This window comes from Hyperolius riggenbachi, chromosome 11 (assembly GCF_040937935.1).
Source record: "Hyperolius riggenbachi isolate aHypRig1 chromosome 11, aHypRig1.pri, whole genome shotgun sequence".
Classification (NCBI taxonomy): Eukaryota; Metazoa; Chordata; class Amphibia; order Anura; family Hyperoliidae; genus Hyperolius; species Hyperolius riggenbachi.
The window spans coordinates 71333233-71356644 of record NC_090656.1 but is presented as its reverse complement, the minus strand read 5'-3'; the positions used below and the strand labels follow the sequence as shown (position 1 = coordinate 71356644).

General features: G+C 41.1%; 1 protein-coding gene across 2 annotated transcripts in view; it reads left to right on the top strand.

Moving 5' to 3' along the window:
- Positions 1–23412, top strand: part of CDH11 (cadherin 11) — a 217530-nt gene that overhangs the window by 137262 nt on the left and 56856 nt on the right. For both annotated transcript variants that reach the window (XM_068261316.1, XM_068261317.1), the window contains exon 3: positions 15748–16042. In XM_068261316.1, the coding sequence (XP_068117417.1) occupies positions 15748–16042 (295 nt within the window). The remainder of the gene's footprint in view (positions 1–15747; positions 16043–23412) is intronic.

Here is a 23412-nt window from a genome sequence, read left to right as displayed (position 1 = left end):
GCCACCAGAAATCAAAATAATTTTGAATGTACCTTTTCACCTACTTTTTGGTACTTTTTTAGCTGAAAAATGCTGGAAAATTATTTTAAATTGAAGATGAAAAATTATCTCCTAGGAGAAAACTCAGGTGAAAAAGTGAATGGCATATGGCCCCTGGACTTATAATTATCCTATACAGCTCAAATTCTATAAATTTCTTGACTAGAAGTTGAGAAATGTAATTTGAATTTTTTGGAAGATAAAAAAAATCAGGATGCTTTTTAAAGAATGTTTATTGCAGTGCAGTCAGACTCAGGGCCATAAGTACAGGGAGAGTAGCCCCTGCAAACAGGGTTGTGGGCGCCCATACTATGTATCCTATCTCTGGAATACTGTATGTATTCCATCCTCCAGACCAAGTATTGCTTTTCTCCCTTTGGTGTGGGAGGATGACAATGGTTCAGCTTGTTAAATGACCCCTGACTGATTAATCTTTAGGCTGTTTGGGCGCCCAGGAAGATAGGCCCATCAAAATTTTGCTAGGAAGTCCCAGGATTTTTAGTTACACCCCTTAGTGCAGTTCCATCTCTGGTATCAAAATAAAGTGGGCTTGTTGACAGGACTCACATTTTTTTAAAGAGAGTCTGAAGCGAGAATAAATCTCGCTTCAGACCTCATAGATAGCAGGGGCACGTGTGCCCCTGCTAAACCGCCGCTATCCCGCGGCTTAATGGGGGTCCCCCAAATCCCCTTGTTTCAGCAGGGGAGCGCTTCCTGGTTGGGGCAGGGCTAACCGCCGCAGCCCTGCCCCACGCGCGTTTGTCAGCGCATATCTCCGCCTCTCCCCGCCCCTCTCAGTCTTCCTTCACTGAGAGGGGCGGGGGAGAGGCAGCGATGCGCTGCTGATAGACGCGACTGGAGGCAGGGCTGCAGCCGTTAGCCCTGCCTCCAGGAGCGACCAAGTCTGCAACCAAGTGTCGCAGTGGGGGGTTTGGGGGTGAAGGGACCCCCGTTTAGCGGCGCTATTGCGGCGGTTTAGCAGGGGCACACGTGCCCCTGCTAACTATGAGCTCTGAAGCGAGATTTATTCTCGCTTCAGAGTCTCTTTAAGGTACAGCATTCATTTAAGTGGTCTCTAAGTAAATATGACATTATTTGTGTCTTGTAGTAACAGACATACTTACATTTTTTTCCAGACTAAGTGAGGTATAGCATCTGCTACTGAATTTTTGTAGCATTCTCTTTTTCCCTGGAATTTCTCCTGGTTTCTAATAGCTATAGGAGCTGCCATGTCCCCCGTCCCTTCTAGCTGCCCTTATTTATTCAGGGGAAGGTGTATAGATAGCATCTGTAACTTCTGTAAACTCTTTGAAGCAGTTTTCCTTATTACCCAGTGCCCTCTGTTGTCCCCTCTGTTGATGACATTACAATTACATTAGTCCTTAGGCGCCTGAAATTTCAGCAGTTGGGCAGGCCTCAGAAGTAGACTAATAAAACCTCTAAACCTGCTAAACTTTTAAATGTAAAAAAATAGTAAAAATTGAAGTTTTTTTTTAAATAATGAGACACATTGTTGACATGCATTTTTTATGTGCTATTAAGATGCCCTGGGTGCTAAAAATAGTGCTCGGTTTGCTTTAACTGTCTAAATCTTTCTCTGGATGCCAGATGAGGGCATCGATCATCATGATCATGACCAACATGAATTTACAAATGGGTCTAACGCAAGATTATTACATTCTCCATACATTGCACCATCTCCCTAGACATAATATTCCAATACTTATTATTTGTTTTTTCCCCTGATGGCATACATAATTTTTCACTCAGTTGTTTTTTTATAGATTTTCAATACTTTCCTCATAATTGCATTGATTCTGAGTTGCAGTGTGTACCAGAAACATATCTTAGTTTGTCCCAATAGGGATTTAAATCTAAATCATAAATTATTTTTCAGAGGGCTATTGACAGTGATATCTGGTCTTTTGAGGACAATTCCTGTCAAAGAATATAAATTTATGACCGTGATATGATCCAGTCCCTGTTATCACTATCATTAAGAGCTAGCGATAGCCCAATGCATTTGAAAGTTTCAATGTTACCAAGGAAAAATATTTTGACATTGCCCAACGCATAAAAACATCATCAGCAAGCGACTGTCATTTAAAAAAAAAATGTCAATAAATGTTTTTGCATTGTTACTACATTAAAATAGGTGCTTACATCTAATCTAATTATTATCATCAGGAAACCCCCGATTCTTAAAAGAATCGTAAACCCCCAAATGGTTATGCGCCTCTCCAACTGCCCCCCCCATGCATACATTACATGCATAAACCCCTGATCCCCTCACTGCATCCATGCATTAACCCCTGATGCATCTGTGCGTACTTTACAGTTTAGGTGTGGGCTTAGTGCGGCAGTCGATAGTAGTGTGCACCCGTGCATATTTACAGCCTTCGATTAGTATTATAGATTATTCTCTATTATATCTGCCCCTGAATGACAGATGCCCTATCTTCTGTCTCTTGGCTAGAAATTTTGAGTCAAGACGGGAAGACTACATTAATGTGTATAAGGGCTAACTTGAATTAAACTTCTCTCTGCTTGAATCCATTCCTGCTATGTTCTACCTGCTCAAACAACTTTATTTTAATAGTGCAGTCTCAGTTTGCTGTTTCCTGGCTGGGAGTTGCTATTTTGGATTTTTTTTTTAAATATTGAAAATTACCTCAGATTTATAGCTGATGTTGGAGAGTGATGTCTGGCAGCTGCTGCACACTGTAAGGGCCTGTACACACTGCTGCGCTTGCGCTGAGTTTTTAAAATCGCAAGGTCTTTTGAAAAATAATGAAAATCATGATGACCTGTACACACAATGCACCTGTACACCACAATGCAATGCGACTCCATTGCGTTTTTCAGAAGTCAGTATCCCAGAAGACTCTGCAATTTCCTGATTCCTGTTGAAATGTAGACTAGAAAAAAACCAAAGGATTCTTTAGCCAATCAGCAATTACAAGAAAAACGCAAACACATCAAAAACGCAGGCAAAAGCGCACGCGTTTTTAAAAACGCATACGATGCGTTTTTAAAACTACATGCACTTGCGATTTTAAAAATGCATGCGCTTGCGATTTTTCTTGCGTTTTTCAGTGTGTACAGGCCCTATATGCTGCTTGGAATGGTCGCAAATGCTGTCTTTGCATACATTCTGATTTCCACCAATGCCAATTACCAATTCCGCACATTTCCAATTTCAAAGTGTTTCTTGAAGTAGTGGGTGAGATCGCTCAACCTCTGTTACCAAGGCAAGGTGCTGGAAGCCAGTGCGGCAGATCAGGATACAGGAAAGCAGAATCCGCACACCCGCAGGTAAAGTCCAAGGGTCTTTATTCAATGTAGTTCACAAAGGCAGTAAAATGGCTGACATGTTTCGGATCTTATCCTTACTCATAGCCTAAACATACTGAAATGCAGGTGGTCCATATATACAGCCCAGGCTCCACCCCTAGGTGTATACCACCAAGAAGCCAGAAAGATTTAAAGCCGCAGGACTCAGCCTGCACAGGAGTGTAAGTCAATGGGCATATATATACATGGAAAGACCACCCTCACAAAAATCACAAATACATTAATAATATAATACATGATACAATAATAAAACAGTACAAGTATACAAGTGTATAAAAGTACAAAAGTACAAAAGTACAAAAACAGTACAAAAACGGAAATAAAACATTTTCAGTATATAAAATTTATATCCCACCTGGCGTTAAGACCATACGGTTCCCTGGTACCCATCTGTAGAATCCAAAAAGCCTCCCGTGTACGTAATTTCGCATAAAGATCACATCGTCTAAAGGGGGCAATAACCCTCTCTAACCCCTGGAATGAGAAACCCTCCATATTGCAACCATGCTTCTCCCTGTAGTGTCTCGCAACGTTGCTAATATTATCTGTGTTCCAGGAGGCCCCATTAAAGTGCTCAGAGATCCTTTGTCTCAAGCACCGCGTAGTGCAACCCACATATTGTAGGTTGCAAATCGTGCATGTGACCACATAGACAACAGATTTAGTACTACAGTTAATAAATTGTCGTATGGAAAAAGTTTTTTGATTGTCTGTGGTGTCTCTTCGACTGCTAATCAAAAAACTTTTGTCTATTATATAATGTCTATTGAGTGAAGATTGGAAAACAAAGCATTAAATAGCTTGCAGGCTTCTATTGCTAGGGATGAGGCAGCAATAGTCATAGCAGCATTAATGATGGCTGTGGGGACCAGAAACAGGGAAGAGCTCATTTTAACCTTAAAGCAAACCTGTGACGAGGAAGGGGGTCAAAACTGGATATTAAAGAGACTCTGAAGCGACTTTTAAAACAGCTTTTTACCTTATATTCTACATGGGCATGTTTGCCCCCACTAAAACGCCGCTCTCCCGCGGCCAAACGAGGGGTCTTTACCCCCCAAATACCCTCCGTAGTGCCCGGGGATCGCTTCCTTCTTGAGGCAGGGTTAACGGCCACAGCCCTGCCTCTCAGTGCATCTATCAGTGCTGTTTGCCGCCTCTCCCTGCCCCTCTCAGTGTTCCTGCGGAGATCTGCCGCTGATAGACGCGCATGGAGGCAGAGCTACAGCCAAAAGATCTGCCTCCATGAGCAGCAAAATCTACGACCAAGTTGGTTGTGGATTTTGCAGGGGGGATTTGGGGGTAAAGAACCCTTGTTCTGCCACGGGAGAGCGGCGTTTTAACAGGGGCAAACATGTCAATGTAGAATATAAGGTAAAAAGCTGTTTTAAAAGTTGTTTCAGAATCTCTTTAAAGGTATCCAATCAGCTTTTTTTTCCTGCAGTTTGTTCTGCTTACTAAATACTGAAGGAGCTGCCATCCCCCCCCCCCCCTCCCCTCTGCCCTTATTTATCCAGGGCAGGGTGTGAAGGCAATCAAGTGTGACTTCTCTAAACAGTTTGAAGCACAGTGCCCTATCCCCTCCTCCCCATTGACGAAAGCGTTTGTTTGCCCATTGCTACTAACTACAACAGTCCTTATCTGCCTGCTATTTCTGCGTACAGCAGGCCATGGAAGAAGGGTAATAAAAAGCCTCTAAGAAACATTTAAATGTAAAAAGAAGAGGTAGATTGTTTTTTTTTTATAATGAGCCACAATGTTAGCATGCATTTGTAATGTTAGCATGTATTTGTAATGTGCTATTGAGATGCCCTGGGGCTAAAATTACTGCTCAGTTCACTTTAACTTCAATAGGGGGAAGCCTCTGGATGGTACAGAGGCTTATTAGATCCTCCCCTAGTCCTCCATTGCTCTCTCACAGGACTCTCTACTTGTTGTGGCCACTCCCCTATCCTTGTACAAGCTTATTTATACTGAGTAAGCACGAGTAATACCCAGTAGAATGAAGCACTCATGCACAGAGGAAAAAAGCTGTGCATGAGTGCCTTTGTTCTTCTGGGCATGAGTGGACCCTACTTGCTGATGCCCAGTACAGATAAGCTCATACACAGCAAGAGCGCAGTCACAAGAGACATTTTCAGCAAGCCCTTTCTGAATACGTTTAGCAGCATCAAGCACTGGAAAGATCTGGAAACCTCTGCAGAATGATCTGGAAACCTCTGGACTATCTAGAAGCTTCCTATTACTTCAAAATGTATGTATTTGATTGTTACATTTTTGCTCAAGGTAAACTTTTACCACTTAAAGTGGTCTAACACCCAGCATTTCAACTTTGCTTTAAAAGATTGCTTACAGCTTATAAACTATTATGCCAGATTTTTTTTTTTTTAGCAGAAATTCACTGAATGGATTAAACATGACATTTTAGTGCTGCATTTAGCTAGAAATCCTCCTCCGTGCTTGCTTGTTTAGTTACAAATGTATCTATCTACAATGTAACAAACAAACACTGCTCTGAGAGAACAAAGAGGGCTTCCCGGGCAGGCTTTTCAAAGGTCTATTTGTATTCCAAATAAAGATACATTTGTAACTACAGATAAGAACGGATGCGGATTCCTAGTTAAATCCAACACTAAAATGTCATGTTTAACCCATTCAGTGAATTTCTGCTTTAAAAAAAATCTGGCATAATAGTTTGTAAGCTGTAAGCAATCTTTTAAAGCAAAGTTGTAATGCTGGGTGTTAAACCGCTTTAAGGACCACAGGCTTAAACCCCCTAAAGACCAGGCCATTTTTTACAAAATTGGCTCCTGCATCTGTAAGGCCTCACAGCAGGGCTGCACAACTCAACACGCAGGTGATTTCCTCCCTCCTTCCTATCTCTCCCCACCAACAGAAAGATCTGTTGGTGGTGTCTGATCTCTCCCCCAATGTTTATTTATTTTTTATCAATATTTATTTCTTTATTTTTAAAATAAAATGACCTATATTTCTATTTATTTTCTATACCCCCCTCCATCCCCCCACCAGTCAATTACTGTGATCGGCTTTCGTAGGCTTCAGCCTATGACAGCGGATCACGACCCGAGCCTACCAAGGGGACCGCCGCGTCACACAGCTGTCCCCAGTACAGCGCTGCCTTCGATCACAGCACTGTACTGAGTAAATAGACGGCGGTTTTACCATCTAACAGTCTCCTAGTGGCGATCACCGCTGGGAGGCTGATGACAGAGTGTAGTGGAGATGAGCGATCTCCTGCAAAACACGCCCCCAGGACTGCACGCCCATCGGCGTTAGGCGGTCCTGGGGCTGGCGCCGCATTCATGCCCATGATGCGTGATGCGGTCCTGGAGAGGTTAAACTGCCTTTTCTGTGTCTCTCACTGTGTGACCTGCACTTACATTGTGTCACAGAACTTAAAGAGGAACTCCAGTGAAAATAACGTAAAGGAAAAAAGTGCTTAATTTTTACCATAATTATGTATAAATGATTTAATCAGTGTTTGCCCATTGTAAAATATTTACTCTCCCTGATTTACATTCTGATATTAATCACATGGTGACATTTTTTACTACTGGCAGGTGATGTCAGTGGAAGTAGCTGCTGCTTGCTTTTTGGGCAGTTGGAAATAGCTTTTAATTCCCACAATGCAACAAGGCTCCCATAGTGTGATGTCAGAACCTTGGTCCTCAGATCACACAGAGGGGTTTCACCACAATATCAGCCATACAGAGCCCCCGATGATCCATTTGAGAAAAGGAAAATATTTCTCATGGGAAAGGGAGTATCAGCTACTGATTGGGATGAAGTTCAATCCTTGGCCATGGTTTCTTAAGCAAAGGATGCAGAGCACATGTAGTATGTGGAAACTGAGAAAATCCTGAAAGGAAGTACAGCGTTTGATGCCTGCAGGAAGTGACATCACACAGGAGGTGTACTGGCACTTCTAATAACATATTTGGGAAACATGCAGTCAACACAGGTTTGCTGACAGCTATCTTTGATGCCTCCCCGTGGCTACTGCAGGGTATTAAACATGAATGTCCATTGCTGTATGCTTTCATAGCCATAGAGATGGGAGTTATTGCTCAAGGGTCCCTGTGACTGAGGGACCCTTTGCATTTTGCTCCTAAAATGTATTTTACATTTGAGGATAGTCATGACTTCTGTTCATCCTTCAATAACTGAGTGTAGAATAGCCATGTGCACTGGAGCAGTACCTCTAATACCCTCCTCATTTCATCAGTACTCCAGTGACAAATAGACAGGCATGTTTTTTAATTTCTACACAGCAGATACTGACACAATATGACCCAATGCTATTGTCAAGGCCAGCTGCATACCTCCTGCCCCAAGTGAATTGCTCACTTTCCATGTGTAGCTGCCTCCCTCCCATTCCAAGTACAGCTCTCAATGCCATGCACAACATCCATGTACAGCAGACACTCTTTTTCATGCATAGGTACCGTGAGAAGCAGTTTCTTCTTCAATGTGCTGCTCCCCGTTTGCAGGCTTCATTTTCTATTTGTAGCCTCCTCTTCCACATGCAGCAAACCCTCATTCATGTCCACCGGCCTCCTTGGGCAGCAGCCACTCTAGGCCCGAGCCTATGTGACCTTTCCTGGAACCTGGTCCTGACTTTCATCTGTTGAGCTGTATACATTTAGCAATGTGTTTGTTTGTTATTTAATTTTACTACTAATGCTGATAAAAATCATTTAAATGTTTTAGAACATTGTGAGGGTTCCCATGTATTCAGATAATCATATATCAAAAGTAAGAAATAAGGTAGCATCAACAGGCCAAACCTTTTGTTATTCTAAAAGATGTTTCACCATTCTGACACAGCAATTTGTGATTGTGAATTGTAATAAGTGAAAGGAATACCCAGACAGTTATCAGTATAGGGAACTCCAGCCAGTTGTCCAACTAACTGGCACTCAATATGATGTAGCATTTTATTCTTTAAATCAAACCTCTATCAAAATGTTTTTGGTAAGTTTATGCATCTACCGATCTAATGAGTAGTAGTTAGGAGATGACTTCTGTCTATTTTACATTTTTATGACCTGTAGATTTTATATTGTATGTTTTGATGTGTAATGGGCAAAGAAAGTCTTTTTCTTCAAAAGGGGAGGGGGAAAAAGGTAATGTGTTTAGGACGAAACACTAAAATACTGGTACAATACTGTCGTGTGCGAAACGAGTGGTTGCCATGGGCGATAAGCACAAATACTTTTCAAAAACGACAGCCCTTGTTTCTGTCTTTCTCACTCCCTCGAGAAGAACACAGCACTAAATTAGAATGCAAAAAAGGTTCTCCTTATTTTTCTTTGTATTTAAAATGATCAGTTCAATTCAATGTGATCAAAACCTTCCATGTTTTCCTTTTGATATAATAATTGTATTAGATCAAGAACCGTCACAAATAATTATTGGGTGTTTTTATTTTTCCCTTTGCAAAAAGTGTCAGTTTTAGTTGCAGTCATTTTATTAAAACAAAAGTGCAATTGAACAATCACAATAGAGATGTGTGGGGCTAGCAGTAGTTGTTTATAGCGGTTAATATTTTGGCAACATAGCTCTAGTAGCCGGGTGCATGGCTGGATTAGGCATTTCAAAATATGAAAAAGCAGTTCGAGACAAAGACAAGATAAATAACATTTATTTTGCGCTTTTCTCCTGGTGGACTCAAAGCACTTGAGCGGCAGCCACTAGAGCCTGCTCTGCAGGCAGTAGCAGTGTTAGGGAGGCTAGACCAAGAACTCCTTTCTGAATAGGTTCTAGCTTACTGAACAGGAAGAGCCGAGATTTGAACCTAAGTCGTCTGTATCAGAGGCCAAGCTCTTAAAGTGAATGTCAACTGGAAAAAAACAGATACTTACCTATGGAGAGGGAAGACTCTGAGCCCTATAGAGCCTTCCTGTTCCTCTCACGGCCCCCCGCATTCCAGTGCTGTCACTCCCATTAGCTGTGCCACCAGGGTAGGCTTTGGAAGTATTTGGGAGCCTGAGCGGTCCCAAAGACGGGCAGCTCCGTACTTTGCCTGCACAAGGGCGCTCTCACTACCAACCATTTCAGATGCAGATGGTGATCAAGTTTAATATTTATTACTGTAAGAAGCCAGTGTTTCAGGATCACAAAGACCTTTTTATCAAGGCAGCGATAGGACTGACAACATTCTACTAGTACTGCCTTGAGAAAGGGGTCCTGGTGGCCCCAAAACATTAACATGCAAAAGTGTTATGAATTAAACAGTGCTGGCTGCATTCCCCCAGCCGTTTTCCGTTCTATTAATATTCATGGACTGTTCTAACTGTCACTCAGGAGTCCATTTCAACAAAATAACTGTTAGATGTTACATTTCTATAAGATAAATATATAACAGTTCTGAGTCAGACATTCAATGTAATTTCTCATTTCAGATACAATACAGAACACAATAAATATGATGATAAAATGTTATCCTTGTTTTAACAGCATTAGGGAAAAAAATCATTTCAAGGGATGTCAATTTGGGAGTTGGCGATTATGAGAACACCGTGTGCATCCCGATGATGCTCCCTGTTTGAAATGACGCAGGCGTTTTCTCTACAAAGCCTCGCGCGGTCACCCGCCGGGACAGAGTAAATAGATGGAATCGTTTGTACAATATTCAGCCATCCCATACGGTGTTATTTCTCAGTTCTGATTGTTCTGGTGCTTATTCTCAGTTGGATGTCAGTAAAATGTTTATCAGCAAAATAATTTCTGGATTCGGCCAGCAAGTGTGTGTTCGGGATGTGCATGGCTTTGTGAGCAGAATGGCTTTACTTGCAGTAAAACAGGCTTGTTAAAACCTAATCTTTACCACATTTGTGTTGTTTTTGTGTTCTTTTTTTAAAGTCCTCCTTTAATTTAAGTAAAGCTAGCATCTGGAATAGTCCTAAAACTGGTGATGAATAATTGGTGTTTGCCTTTTCTGTGGTTCACATTCGAACAAACCTGTTTTCTTGTAGTGCCACCTGCTGGTTACATTTTGTAAAGGTTTGTGTAATTTAGAAATGAGTTTGATTGAAGGCTTAACATTTCCCTGTGGGGGGTCACTGTATACCAGGGGTCTCAAACTCGCGGGCCATTTGCGGCCCTCGATACAATATTTTGTGGCCCTTGCCGGCAAAAGCTTCCTTATAGTTTGCTTCAGTGCTCCCAAGTAATCCGCCGCATCCCCACCACTAAACGAGGGCTGCAGAGCCCCCAAATCGACTGGGGGGCAAGCCGCCTGCATTTCCTGGAAGGGGCAGAGCTTTCAGCTTCAGCTCTGCCCCTCCTGACATCAATCACCGCATGGATCGCCGCCTCACCCTGCCCCTCTCTGTGAAGGAAGAGTGAAAGGGGCGGGCAGAGGCGGCGATGCGCCGCGAATGTGAAATTCCTTATGCGGCCCAGCCTCATCCTGACTGTGCCACCTGCGGCCCCCCAGGTAAATTGAGTTTGAGACCCCTGCTGTATACCTATGTGGTCATACAGCTGAACACTAAGCAGCCTTTCTGCCTCAACAGCCCTGACCACTGTCACAAATGGAGCACTACTGAGCTCCAGTCATTCCCGGTGGACTTGATTGTACTAACTTGTGTACTCTCTCCTAAATGGCAGCTGTTCCATATTGGTGCACAGGCTACATGATGATATCATGAGGAGCCTGAGAAGGAGTGAGACGGTTGTGGGAAGGGCATAGTAGATTACATGCAGAAGTGGAGCATGGGTAGTAGGGGGCATGACATTGGGGGCGCAAGGAGGCATGGCTAAGCTCCTGAATCAGGAAGCCAAGCCAAACACCAAGACTCACTGGAGTTCAGTAGAACCTTGTTAATGGTCTGCCCTGCTCAGACGGCAAGGCTTTACAGTATAGAGTCTTACCACAACTTAAATGCCATGCAAACTTCTAACAGTTTACTTGAAAGTCTCATTGAAAACCTAAGAGAAAAATCACAGAGAGGCATGGAATTAGTTTGATCATACAATGTTAAGATCAATTCTGGTATTTGTACCTGTTCTGATTAAACAAGCCGAAACAGGTACCCCTTTCCCCCAAAATCCCACTTCATACCTATTGTGATCCTTAACATTACAGAAATGTAACCCTTATGGACCTAACTACAAATTATATTTTCACCTAGAAAAACCTTAATGGAGCCACCAAACATGCACCCCTCTCTCCATGGTAACCTTCACAGCCTGATAACCCATCTGCTGGGGGTCATATAACAAGCATGGTCACCATGATCCCCTTCCATAACAGTGAGGCTGCCATAACTCCCTCCACCCATAACAGGTGTGAACAGAACAGCACCTGCCATGAAGAGAGGCCCCTGTTCGTTAGGGAGAAAGGGCAAGTGACTCCAGAAGGGGCTCCCCATTAGTTACATCTTTGCTGACTTTTCATAGAAGTAAATTAGGATGCTTCTCCTCACACTAGTGTCCTGTTTCTGGCCGAAGTCCATCATACTTACATATACATATCTTGCCATGCCCCCCTCTCCTCCCTTAACACTGGGGGAAGTTTAAGTGACTGGCACCACCATGTCCCACAGCTACGTGCACCACATCTCACAATGCCCATTTTGCATTCCACAGGCTGCGTCCATAGCCAGGCTACCTTCATGTGAAAATATGACATTGAGGAGCATTGCCTTTAACTATAGACTAAAATGGAGGTGAATTGTATGTGCATTCTGCACTCCCTCCTCCCTAAAGTCACTAGGGGAGGCTGGGCTGCCTTCAATGATACTGTGACCCCTTATCAGAAGATATTGAGGCTGACATAAGTGACTTATGAGATAATTGCAGGAGAGACATTGCTAGAGATTTGAAGTATGACGAGGTTAGAGGAAATTCTATCCATTTGTTTTAAGAAAAACACACTTTTGTTAAGAAAAACCTTATCCTTTTATTATAAGTTCTAGATCTAGAGGCCTAGGCCTGTAATGTACTCAGTGCAGGACTGTTGTTTTCAACTTGGTTTCCAGTTTGGATACATTTTTCAGTGATTAATTCAATTTTTCAGCTTGATGATTTTGTTTTTATGTGCCTATAAAACTCAGTCACTCCATGGTGTTTGTAACAGAAACTTGGAGACAGGAGTATCAAGGCCTGTTGCCTGTCAGTTATTAGTCCAGGAGCCAAAAATGAGAAACAAAATCACTCGTGGTTAATGTTGCTTAAAATCTCTCTCTCTCTTTTTTTTTTTTTTTTGCAATTATGATCTTGATTGTAATTATTCTGTACAGCGCTGTGTAATATGTCAGTGCTATATACAGTAAATACATAAATTACAATTTTGCATGTAATCTGTATTTTGCATAATTTTGCAACTTACACAAAATTAGGTTCACGGAATTCACTAAAGTGTATAGAATCATATTTCTGCATAAATAAGTATATATGCAAAAATCTATGAATGCAAAAATTCCGTCTCACAAAATGCATTGAAGTTATTGGGCTTTTCACATAGATTAATATTTAGTGAAATCAGAAGTCAATGCAAAATGATGCATTAAAATTATGATTACCGGTACATGCAAAATTAATTTCACAATAGTTTAGTCACATTACGATTTCGCATCGCAACTGTGAATTTCACAGTGAAATTAATACTATGCAAAGTTTGAGCACATTACTAATTATGAAGGTAGAAAAAAACAAAGTTTTGAAAAAATAATACATTTTAATGGCTAACTTTTAGAGTTAAATGATGCAAGCTTTCTGGGATCTAGTCCCCTTCTTCAAGCATATTTCCAGATGTTTGCTGAAGGAAAATACAGATGCAGGTAAATAGTAAACACAAAGATCATTACTAATTACTAGCTCATTACTAATAAAACAATGACACAAAATACTTATTAAACAAGAGGCAGTTTCTAAACATAGCATCTGTACTCCTGACAGAGTAGGCACTGTTATGGCTGCAGAGAAAAGCAATGAAATACAAAAGATAATTTTAATAACATTACATTGGAAAAAGACTTGTACTCACAGCTTCCAACTGTCCCCTTTTTGGAGGACACGTCCCTCATATATATATATATATATATATATATATATATATATATATATATATATATATATATATATATATGTGTGTGTGTGTGTGTGCAGCGTGGCAGCGTTTCTAACTCACCTCACCCGGAATCCAGACGCTGGCAGCCATTCGTGTTCCGGTTCTAGGAGGCTATCGATCCCTCTGGTGAGATTGCCGTCTCTCACTATAGGGGTAGAGTGCCACCGGGTGGAGGGAGGGAGAACTGCAGCACTGGATCCAAGTGAGGTGAGTAAGTGTAGGGCTGCTGCAGAGCTCACTGCGGTAGGATTTTTTCTTGCTTTTAGGGTCTAAAAGCTTGTGAAAAAATTAAACCACTTTTAGACCCTAAAATCCTAAAGTAATCATACTGCTAGGGAGGTTATCTCGAAAATGTCAGAAGTAAGCTGTACAGCAAGCCCTTCTTTAACCCTTTAAAGACAAGTGGAATTTATCCACAGTTGCTTCTTTTTTATGTTAGACAAAGAACAATCCTTTTCCATATTTTTTTTTCATAAAGTATTATCTCTAGTAAAAAGCAGAACTACAGACAGTTATTTTAGGATTTGGCTGCTGGTAAAAATATGTATTTTAGTATTAGGCATTTGCTATGCTTTATGTAAAGCCTTTTTAATTTAAGTCGTTATCTTCATCTTGGACCAGAATATCAACAAATGGCATTTATTTATGGTACAGGGCAGGACAATTAGAACATGCTGTTTATGTCCAATTCTAATTTCCAGTCCCAGAAACTACAGGGTTGATATTAAAGCCATTCATCTCCATGGAGATTAAAGTGACAGTTTTTTTCCTTTGCAAAATTCACATTCATTCTTATTTTCATTTATAATAAAGACTTTGCTTACCTTATGCATCTTACTATACTTTTAAAGTGAGACCTGAAGCCAGAGGTGATATTTCCTGTCTCTCACTTAGGACGCTGCATTCCCACAAGTGCAATGTAACCAAAGTCTAGTTTTAGTGCAGGTGCACTGAGGCTTGGTTTTTAAAGTCTTTGGCAAGTTTTCATATTTCAGCAAATAATTTCAGTAACTCAGTGATAGGAAGGTCAAGGTGGAGTCAGATTCTGAAAGGTTATTAAAGTGGTCTTAAACTTTGACATACCATTTTACATTCAATAAAAAAGTCCTACTTTTTATTACTTATACAGTTATCATATTTGCTTTTGTTCACACATAATATTGTCTGTCTACAAATTACACGTTTCCAAAGTGTAGTTTATCTTGCCCTGAAAGCTGCCATTGCATTTTTTTTTCTATTATAACTGCTTTTTATTACGTATGAAAATCTTCTAATGAGCTATTCTGAACTGTGTGTGTGCCTGAAGAAGAGACGTTTTTTCAGAGAGGGTTCGTTTACATTCCAGTATTGATAAATTTGTGTTTAACAAGTAAAACAAGATACTGTTATCTCCAGTTTGGATGTGGATTTGAAGCTGAATAGCAGGACAAAGTGCTTTGTTTAACCATTTCAGTGATGTTCTGATAGATTTTTTTTCTGGGATGGTAGCTTTAAAGCTGTAAGGAGTCTTCTAGAGCTAAGTAGAAATGCTGACTTTTAGACCACTTTAAGTGGAAAAGAGAGAGTAAACTATAGCCATTGATGGGAAAGTTTAACCAAACTGCACTCTTACCTAGATAAAACATTGTAATGTTTTTTTTATTAATAATTATTTACAAGGTGCAGTTTTTCTTTAACAATGACACCCCACCTGCTTTACATTCCTACTCGGTGCTTATTTTGATAATTTCACTACTTACCCCAATGTGATGTCACACTGGTAGCATAGGCCTAGAATTAGGCATAGCAGCAGCTATGGGGCCCATTAGCCATGATTGTTGGTTCCAAACATCTGGAAGTTTTGATCTGACAAATGTTGAGATGGTTTATGAAATGCGCATTTTTTGGGGACTTAATAATACAAAAATGTCCCTTAAACCTGACAACAACAGATATCCATCTCATACTCTCATATTTTGAATGTCGATTCTGTCCGAGGTTGGGCATTAGCATTCATTATTGCAAATGATGAGCACTAACTACAGCACAATGTATTGAACGGAAATCATAATGTACTGATTTGCTTCTGCAAGAAACAGCTGGTTGTCGGGGGTTTATTACACTGGAGCTCTAAGCCCAGGCCGTATCGAGTCTCCAGTCAATGATAATGGTTATGATTGAACAATGGCAAGTGAGCGCATGATGCAACGGCAAAGCTTAGTGAAATGTAACCTTGAATCCATGATGTGTTATATTAATACATATGTCTCCCATTGCAGCTTCATTCAGACGTGGATTCTGGGGACGGGAAGATAAAGTATATACTCTCAGGGGAAGGTGCCGGGACCATTTTTGTTATTGATGACAAATCAGGGAACATTCATGCTACCAAGACCTTGGATCGAGAAGAAAGAGCCCAATACACGCTAATGGCGCAGGCGGTGGACCGAGAAACAAATAAGCCCTTGGAGCCTCCATCAGAATTTATTGTTAAAGTCCAGGATATTAATGATAATCCTCCAGAATTTTTACACGAAAACTATCATGCCAATGTGCCGGAGATGTCTAATGTGGGTATGTATTACTCCACAGTGCTAGTATAATGGCAGTTCATGTGAGCAAGCAAGTTCTTATTTGTAAAAGCAGAACCAATTTCACCAATAGGACTGCTTTTGTTATATTTTTCCTTTTTTTAATCAAACTATATATAATATAATGAGCTAATATAAAAATAAAACCATTAAGAAAATGAATTGTCACGACATCACTAGGGCCGTAAACAGAGACATTAGCTAAAACATCATCAGTAGCCACACAATAGCCTTTACGGCATCAGATCAGGTACAATAGTCACAGAGTCACGAGGAACATAAATACATTAGCGAAAACAACATCAGAGACAATAGCCTCTGCAGCATTAGTGACAACAGTAATTACACCACCAAGAACCTTACCAGAAAAGCATGCTTTTCCATCACCAGGAACATAACTAGGGACAATAGCCTTTACATCCTTAAGGCTCACACACACCTACCAACAATCTGTCCAACTATCTGCCAAACTTGTCTGTTGGAAGATAAGTTGGGTGTGTGTACAGCTGACAAACAACCAGATGATCAACTGGTAACAGGTTGTTTGCCAGATCCAACCGGAGGATCAATCTGACCAAATATCATGCAGGTCGGAATGTGTACAGAGGTCTTTTGAACAACTTTGTTGTTTTTGAATGCGGACATGTTGTGCAGCTTGTCATTTAGCTTGCAAGCATAGTATTTAAGCTGTGTGTACGTACTTGTCAGGTAAACAACTTGTTGTGTGGTTGGTCATGTTGTGCGGTGCGTTGTGTTTTAAGGTGCATGGCATAGTACCAGATCTGTTTTTGTATATGCTCCATCTTATTGCTGAGGAAGCGGGTCACTCCCACGAACCGCGTTGTATTTTGCTGGAGTATGTAAATAAATTGTTTTGCTGAAAATTGATCGGCATTTTCTTGTGTCTGCCCGGAGGAGGTAAGTCCACCACTACATCGTCACTTTTAAACTTTTTCGATCTTTTTATCCTTCTGGTGCCTCTGTATCCATACTACATTATGATTATAGATACACACTATAGTAGGAGGAAGAATAACCAAAATATATTCAAATAGGGACAATAGCCACTACATCACTCGAGGCCGGATTGATACTTTTTCCGCCCCTAGGCCAAGTAAGTTGGTGCTACCTTCCATGTGCTGCAGCACCTCTTCCCATTCCATGTGCTGCCCCCTCTTCATGTGTAACATCAGCGTACTGCAGCCCCTCCCTATATGTCCCTTGGGCATTAGCCTCTCTTTTTTTAATATGCTGCTCCCCATTTGCAGCTTTCACTTTCATATGCAGCCACCCCTATTTCATGTTCAGGTGCCCACTTTGGCTGCAGCTGCCCAAGGCCCAGGCCTTTAGAGAAATTCAGCCCTGACATCACTAGGGATATGACCTAGGACTACACCTGTTACAACAGGAGAAATATGACTATTGCCAGGAGCATTGGGTGCTACAACATCAGGGATGTCAATTGCTACACCACCAGGGACACAGGAAAGAGTAATGAATACATTTACCATTATATAGCAAATGAGACAGAAATGGTACATTAGCCACTAGAGCAGGCATGGGCAAACTCGGCCCTCCAGCTGTTACGGAACTACAAGTCCCACAATGCATTTGCCTTTATGAGTCATGACTGTGGCTGTCAGACTCCTGCAATGCATTGTGGGACTTGTAGTTCCTTAACAGCTGGAGGGCCACGTTTGCCCATGCCTGCACTAGAGACAGTGTAATGCACACACAATCACATTACAGAACTATGTACTCACTGAAGAAGATGCAGGCACTATAGAAAATACTAAAACATTATAATAATCACATGGCCATGACCAGCCAATCAGAAAGTTGCAGCTTGAACATGTTCCCTTCTGGTTCTTAATTTGTCTCACACAATTTTATCTGCGGGATAAAATCATCTTTACACACCAGTATAGCTGTTACTTTCTTGTTTATCCTTTTCAGTGTATTTTCTTTATACATCCATGATTCACATCAAATATTTAATATTTTAAAATAAGCACCTGAGGCTGGTCATCTGTTGGCCCGCTGACTTCATGCAGTCGTGAAATAACAGGTTATTTGCATCCTAACACCGTATTCCTGCTGATGCTGTTTGCACATTAGCACATATTCAGAATATTTATGTGAATCAAGCTGAGAAAACCATTTCTTTCCCTTAAGGTCATACAAATTATGGATACTTATGCAAAGTCTTTGAAAGACGCCTACAAGCAAACTTATTAATACAAAAGTGTGGGAGACCTGTGCAGCTGTGTGATCCCACAATGGCCTTAATTTACAAAGGTCGTAGAACACTGGAGAATGTAACTCTCGTCTGGGGCATATCAGAACACAGTGGATACTGTTAACCACTTCACTGCTGGCAGTACACAAACACCTTATTAGTGAGACCATTTTTCCAGTCATAGCTCTTTTATAGTTTGGCTTTGAAAATTTTTATTTCATTCATCTTAAATGACTACTATTGCATTTTTATGTATATTCATTTTAGTATTGTCAAATTTTTTTAAGATTGTTTTTGTCTTATTCATTTTCTTTTGAAAAATAAATTGGACTTTCCCGTGGGGCCATTTTTTGACCCTTCCCCCTGAAGTCAGGTGGGACAGGACAGCCAATCCAACCTTATCACCACTCAGGCCACTCCCCCCTTCCCCTATAAAAGGCATGATCCCAGCAGCCATTTTAATTAAGTCTGTCTTTAGTCAATGGCTTCAATTCACTAAGCTTTATCAAACACTTTATCAAACGTTTGATAATTTACCTCATGGGTAAAATCTAATTTTTAATTCACTAAGGTGTTTCATATTTATCAAATGTTTTATTGATAAAATGTTCAATAAATCTATAACACCTTAGTGAATTCAAAATTAGATTTTACCCATGAGGTAAATTATCAAATGTTTGATAAAGTGTTTGATAAAGCTTAGTGAATTGAGGCCTATGTGGGAAGAGGAGCTGCTACTGACAGGGAAAGTGTTAGATTATGCATTGGCTGTATTGCGATATTGACCACAAAAGTCATTTTTTAGACTGACCTTGACCCTGCTGTATGGATACATATGACTCTGCTGTACCCATATATAGTGTAGTGTGGGGCTGGCTGCATCACCATTCTAGCCCACTGTCACTGTGCATAAGTGATTGATTGTCACTGACCCCCACATAGCGTCACCTGTGTCACCTAACCGTACCGCATTGCCGCATGTTACTAAACATCTTTTGAATAATTTTCATTAAACAATGTTACAGGATATCATGAAAACGATCCTTAATCACAAAAAAAGTTGCTGCAAAAGACATTGCTGCAAAAAATGTGTTTTGGGTACAGAATGCACAGACGTGTGACTATCATGTTGTGCTGCTAAAGCGGTTAAAGAGAGATCACCAATGGGCACCCCCCATTAACTTTTACATCAGGCTAAATATTTCTTACCCTCCTTATTGGTAATCACGAGTTCAGAGGCTCTGCTTTACCTCACTGTCTGTCGTCACCACGACAGCCGGCAATCTCACTAAAGGGTTACAGTGCCACCCAGAGGTTGGAGGGAAAATTGCAGCGCTGGATCCCAGAGAGGTTAGTGAGAGCTGGGCTTCTGCAGAACTCCTTAGCAGCATGTTTTTTTTTCCAGGTTTTGAGATCTAAAAGCATGGAAAGAAATGGCACCATTTTTAGACACTAAAATCCGGAAGGAATCATAACACCAAGGGTTTTAAGTATAGTGCTTGTATGGCAATTTGTACATAAGGCCACTATATACGTTTTCACAAGCTGTTTCTCATTACGTAACTGACAAGAGAGCATTTCCAGCTACATTTTAATTAATTGCAGTTCACGGAACCATGCTAGAAACTCGGAATCACATAGATTGATGTTTAAAGCACAGACAATGGTCTTAATTACCACCAGGTATGCATGTTGAATCTCAGGAGAGCTGCGTGCTCCTGCTAGATGCATACTTGTAATTAGTTACTAAAGAGAGGTTTGTGTATTATCTCGGAAATCTAATCAAGAATCATCTATGGAAGAGCTCTGGGGTTTAGTATTAAAAAAAGAAATGATGAACTTGGTTATGAGATAATATCAAGCAGCTTTGAGGCCGCCTCTTTGAAGTCCGAAACTGTACAGTGCAGATAAGATCCCATATGTTTATTTGGGAGCTGGTTTAAAAGCACTCAACATGGGATTATTTAGCTGCTTAGAATATACCATAGCTAATGCATGATGGGACTAGGAGGGAAAGTGGAGCTAGTGAGATTGTATGCATTTTATTACATTTTTTTTCCAAGTGTTTATTAGCGTTAAAACCACATGCCTAAAAACCACTACAGTTACTTTATGTATGGGGATACTTGGCTCATTCTGCCACGCCCAAACACTGATTACTTTGCTATTTTAAAATATAGTATCCAAAAACAATTTGCTTTTATACTGTGTTTATACAGTCTTCTCCCCAGAATTTTTTTCCAGCTGGGAGGCATTATCAAGTAGCCGGGTGGCATGAAAAAGTAGCAGAGTGGGGCGAGATGAGAGAATGCAGGGCCGGTGCTTTTCTGCACAACTCTGCTTAAAGCAGAGGAGGAGGTGAGCCGATGACAGCCGGGTGCTCACCAAAACTAGCCGGGTGGAGCACCCAGCTAAAAGAGCCTGGGGAGTACACTGAAGAACATTCTAAGATATTTAAAGCACAATTGAACTGAGTAAAAAAAAAAAAGTTAGATACCTTAGTAGTTGGAAGCCTCTGTATAGTCCAAAGGCTTCCAGGATCTTCATAGAGCTCACCGGTCCAGCACAGGACCCTCTTCATCTGCTGGTCTCCCTCCCAGCCATGGATCAGCACATCTGGACTGGGCATGTGCAAGTAAGGTCCACACATGCTGAGTTGAATAGAATCCTTTATGCACAGCTTTTTTTTCCTCCATGCAAACATCTAAGATATTATTTTCCAGATCTAAGACATTACCATCGCTGACTATAGTACTCGATGCAGCACTGCGGAAGATGTTGTCTCTATATAAATACTAAATAATAATAATGCTAAATTCTACTGGGTAAATGAAAACCTTACTTTCCCATACCTAGTTCCGATGTGCTCATCCATGGCAGGTAGCATGGCTAGAAGAAATCTATAGTGCAAGTTGAAAAGGAAGTGAGTGACCCAGGGGCATAACTACAAATCATTGGGCCCGCAACAAAACTTTGATGGGCCCTTAATATTCACAACCTTTCCTTTGGTGAGGTTCTTGGTGACCCTCACAGCTAGGGAGCCCATGTTACAAGGCTCAGAAAACAAGTGTGGCCTTCAGGATCTTAACATAACACGTGCAGCCACAAAAACATCGGATCTGGAGTATCAGAGAAAGGGAAGGTTGGCAACTGGGGCCCCCCCAAACCTTGCAGGGGCTGCTCCCACCTAGTTATGCCCCCAGAGTGACCCTGTGCTGGAACAGTGAGCCATTTAAGAATCTGAGGAGCATCTGGACCATCCAGACACTTCCATAAACAACAAAGAAAAGTACCCAATGGCAACAGCACCAGACCACTCCAAAATGAATTCAAAGATCATACAAAAGCTTTATTGGTAAACAGTAAACTTGATTAAAAACAATATTAAAAAATCACCAAAGGTGATAGCAGCGGTGTACATAATAATTAAATAAGTCAATCACAATGCCTCATAATCACCTCAATAAAGTGCCTTAGGAATAACAGACTCAATACAAAAATTATATATAGTAAGCCAAAAAGAGCACATAACATGAATCCTATATTATATTGCTCCAAGATAAATTACAATAAAAATACTAGTGTCATAATAATTTGGACCTTATAAGTGCAGTAACAAGATGTCATAAAGGACAATTCAAGGGGATCATAGAAAAATGTGTGTCCAGAAGGACAATGAATAATATAAAGTACCACAAGAAAAATGAAAAAAAAAATCAATAAAATGTCCAATAGGACATTAGCATAAGGAATAAGGCACCAAGGGAGCGTGCACAAAGTGAACACATGACAGAATAAAGAGGCTCGAGACTTACATGGCAGAGGGAGAAGGACCATCCGGACACTTCCCACCACTCAGGTAAGTATGTCACTTGTTTCCCTCATTTCTGCTGTACTTTAAAATTCAATGTTTAAAGGTATACTGTAGGGGGGTCGGGGGAAAATGAGTGGAAGTTACCCGGGGCTTCTAATGGTCCCCCCCAGACATCCTGTGCCCGCGCAGCCACTCCCCAATGCTCCGGCCCCGCCTCTGGTTCACTTCTGGAATTTCAGACTTTAAAGTCTGAAAACCACTGCGCCTGCGTTGCCGTGTCCTCACTCCCGCTGATGGCACCAGGAGCGTACTGCGCAGGCCCAGTATGGTCTGTGCCTGCACTGTGCGCTCCTGGTGACATCAGGGGAAGTGAGGACACGGCAACGCAGGCACAGTGGTTTTCAGACTTTATAGTCTGAAATTCCAGAAGTGAACTGGAGGCGGGGCCGGAGCATCGGTGAGTGGCTGCATGGGCACAGGATGCCTGCGGGGGACCATTAGAAGCCCCGGGTAACTTCAACTCATTTTCCCCCGACCCCCCTACAGTATCCCTTTAAATGGTGTAGAAACTGTGGTGATGCACTAAAAAACACCGATAAACTTGTGCAGCAATTGTAACTGTGTCATGCAGCTAAGACTTTAAATATCAAATCTACTATTCCAGCCGTAGTTCTGAAATCTCTGTGAGCTGTTGATGTGTGCTGTCTCCTTCTCCCCTTGGACACTAAACGTCACCATTTGGTGTATGGGAGACATGCTTTTCTTTGAGCACAATACAGAGCCTGTCGCACATACACTGAACAGGGATCCCCAGTGGCTGAGGGGAGCTGAAGTAAGACCACATCAATCTAAATATGATCCTATCGGCTGCCAAGGTTGGCATGGGAGCTCTGGAAATGCTCCTGACAGGTACTAAGGCATACATAAACTATATTCAAGGACTGATATACAGTAAATAAAAATATCTCAAATGTATTTTACATTTAAAGAGGAACTTTAGCGAAAAGGGAAAAAAAAATCAACACTTTGCAAAGTGAGAAGGAAAAAAATATACAAGAGAGATCAAGAAATGATTGATATTTGCCATGCAATTTGTTCATGTTGTTTGATCCACAATCATCTTTACTACTGGTAGATATGAAAAAAACTAGACAGCACCAACTGTCATTATTTATATTCACTCCCACTAACACTGTGATAGGTTAAAATTTTGTTTTTTTTATAGATATTCATACAGTGAGGAACATAAGTATTTTAACACTGCAATTTTGCAAGTTTTCCAACTTAGAAATCATTGAGG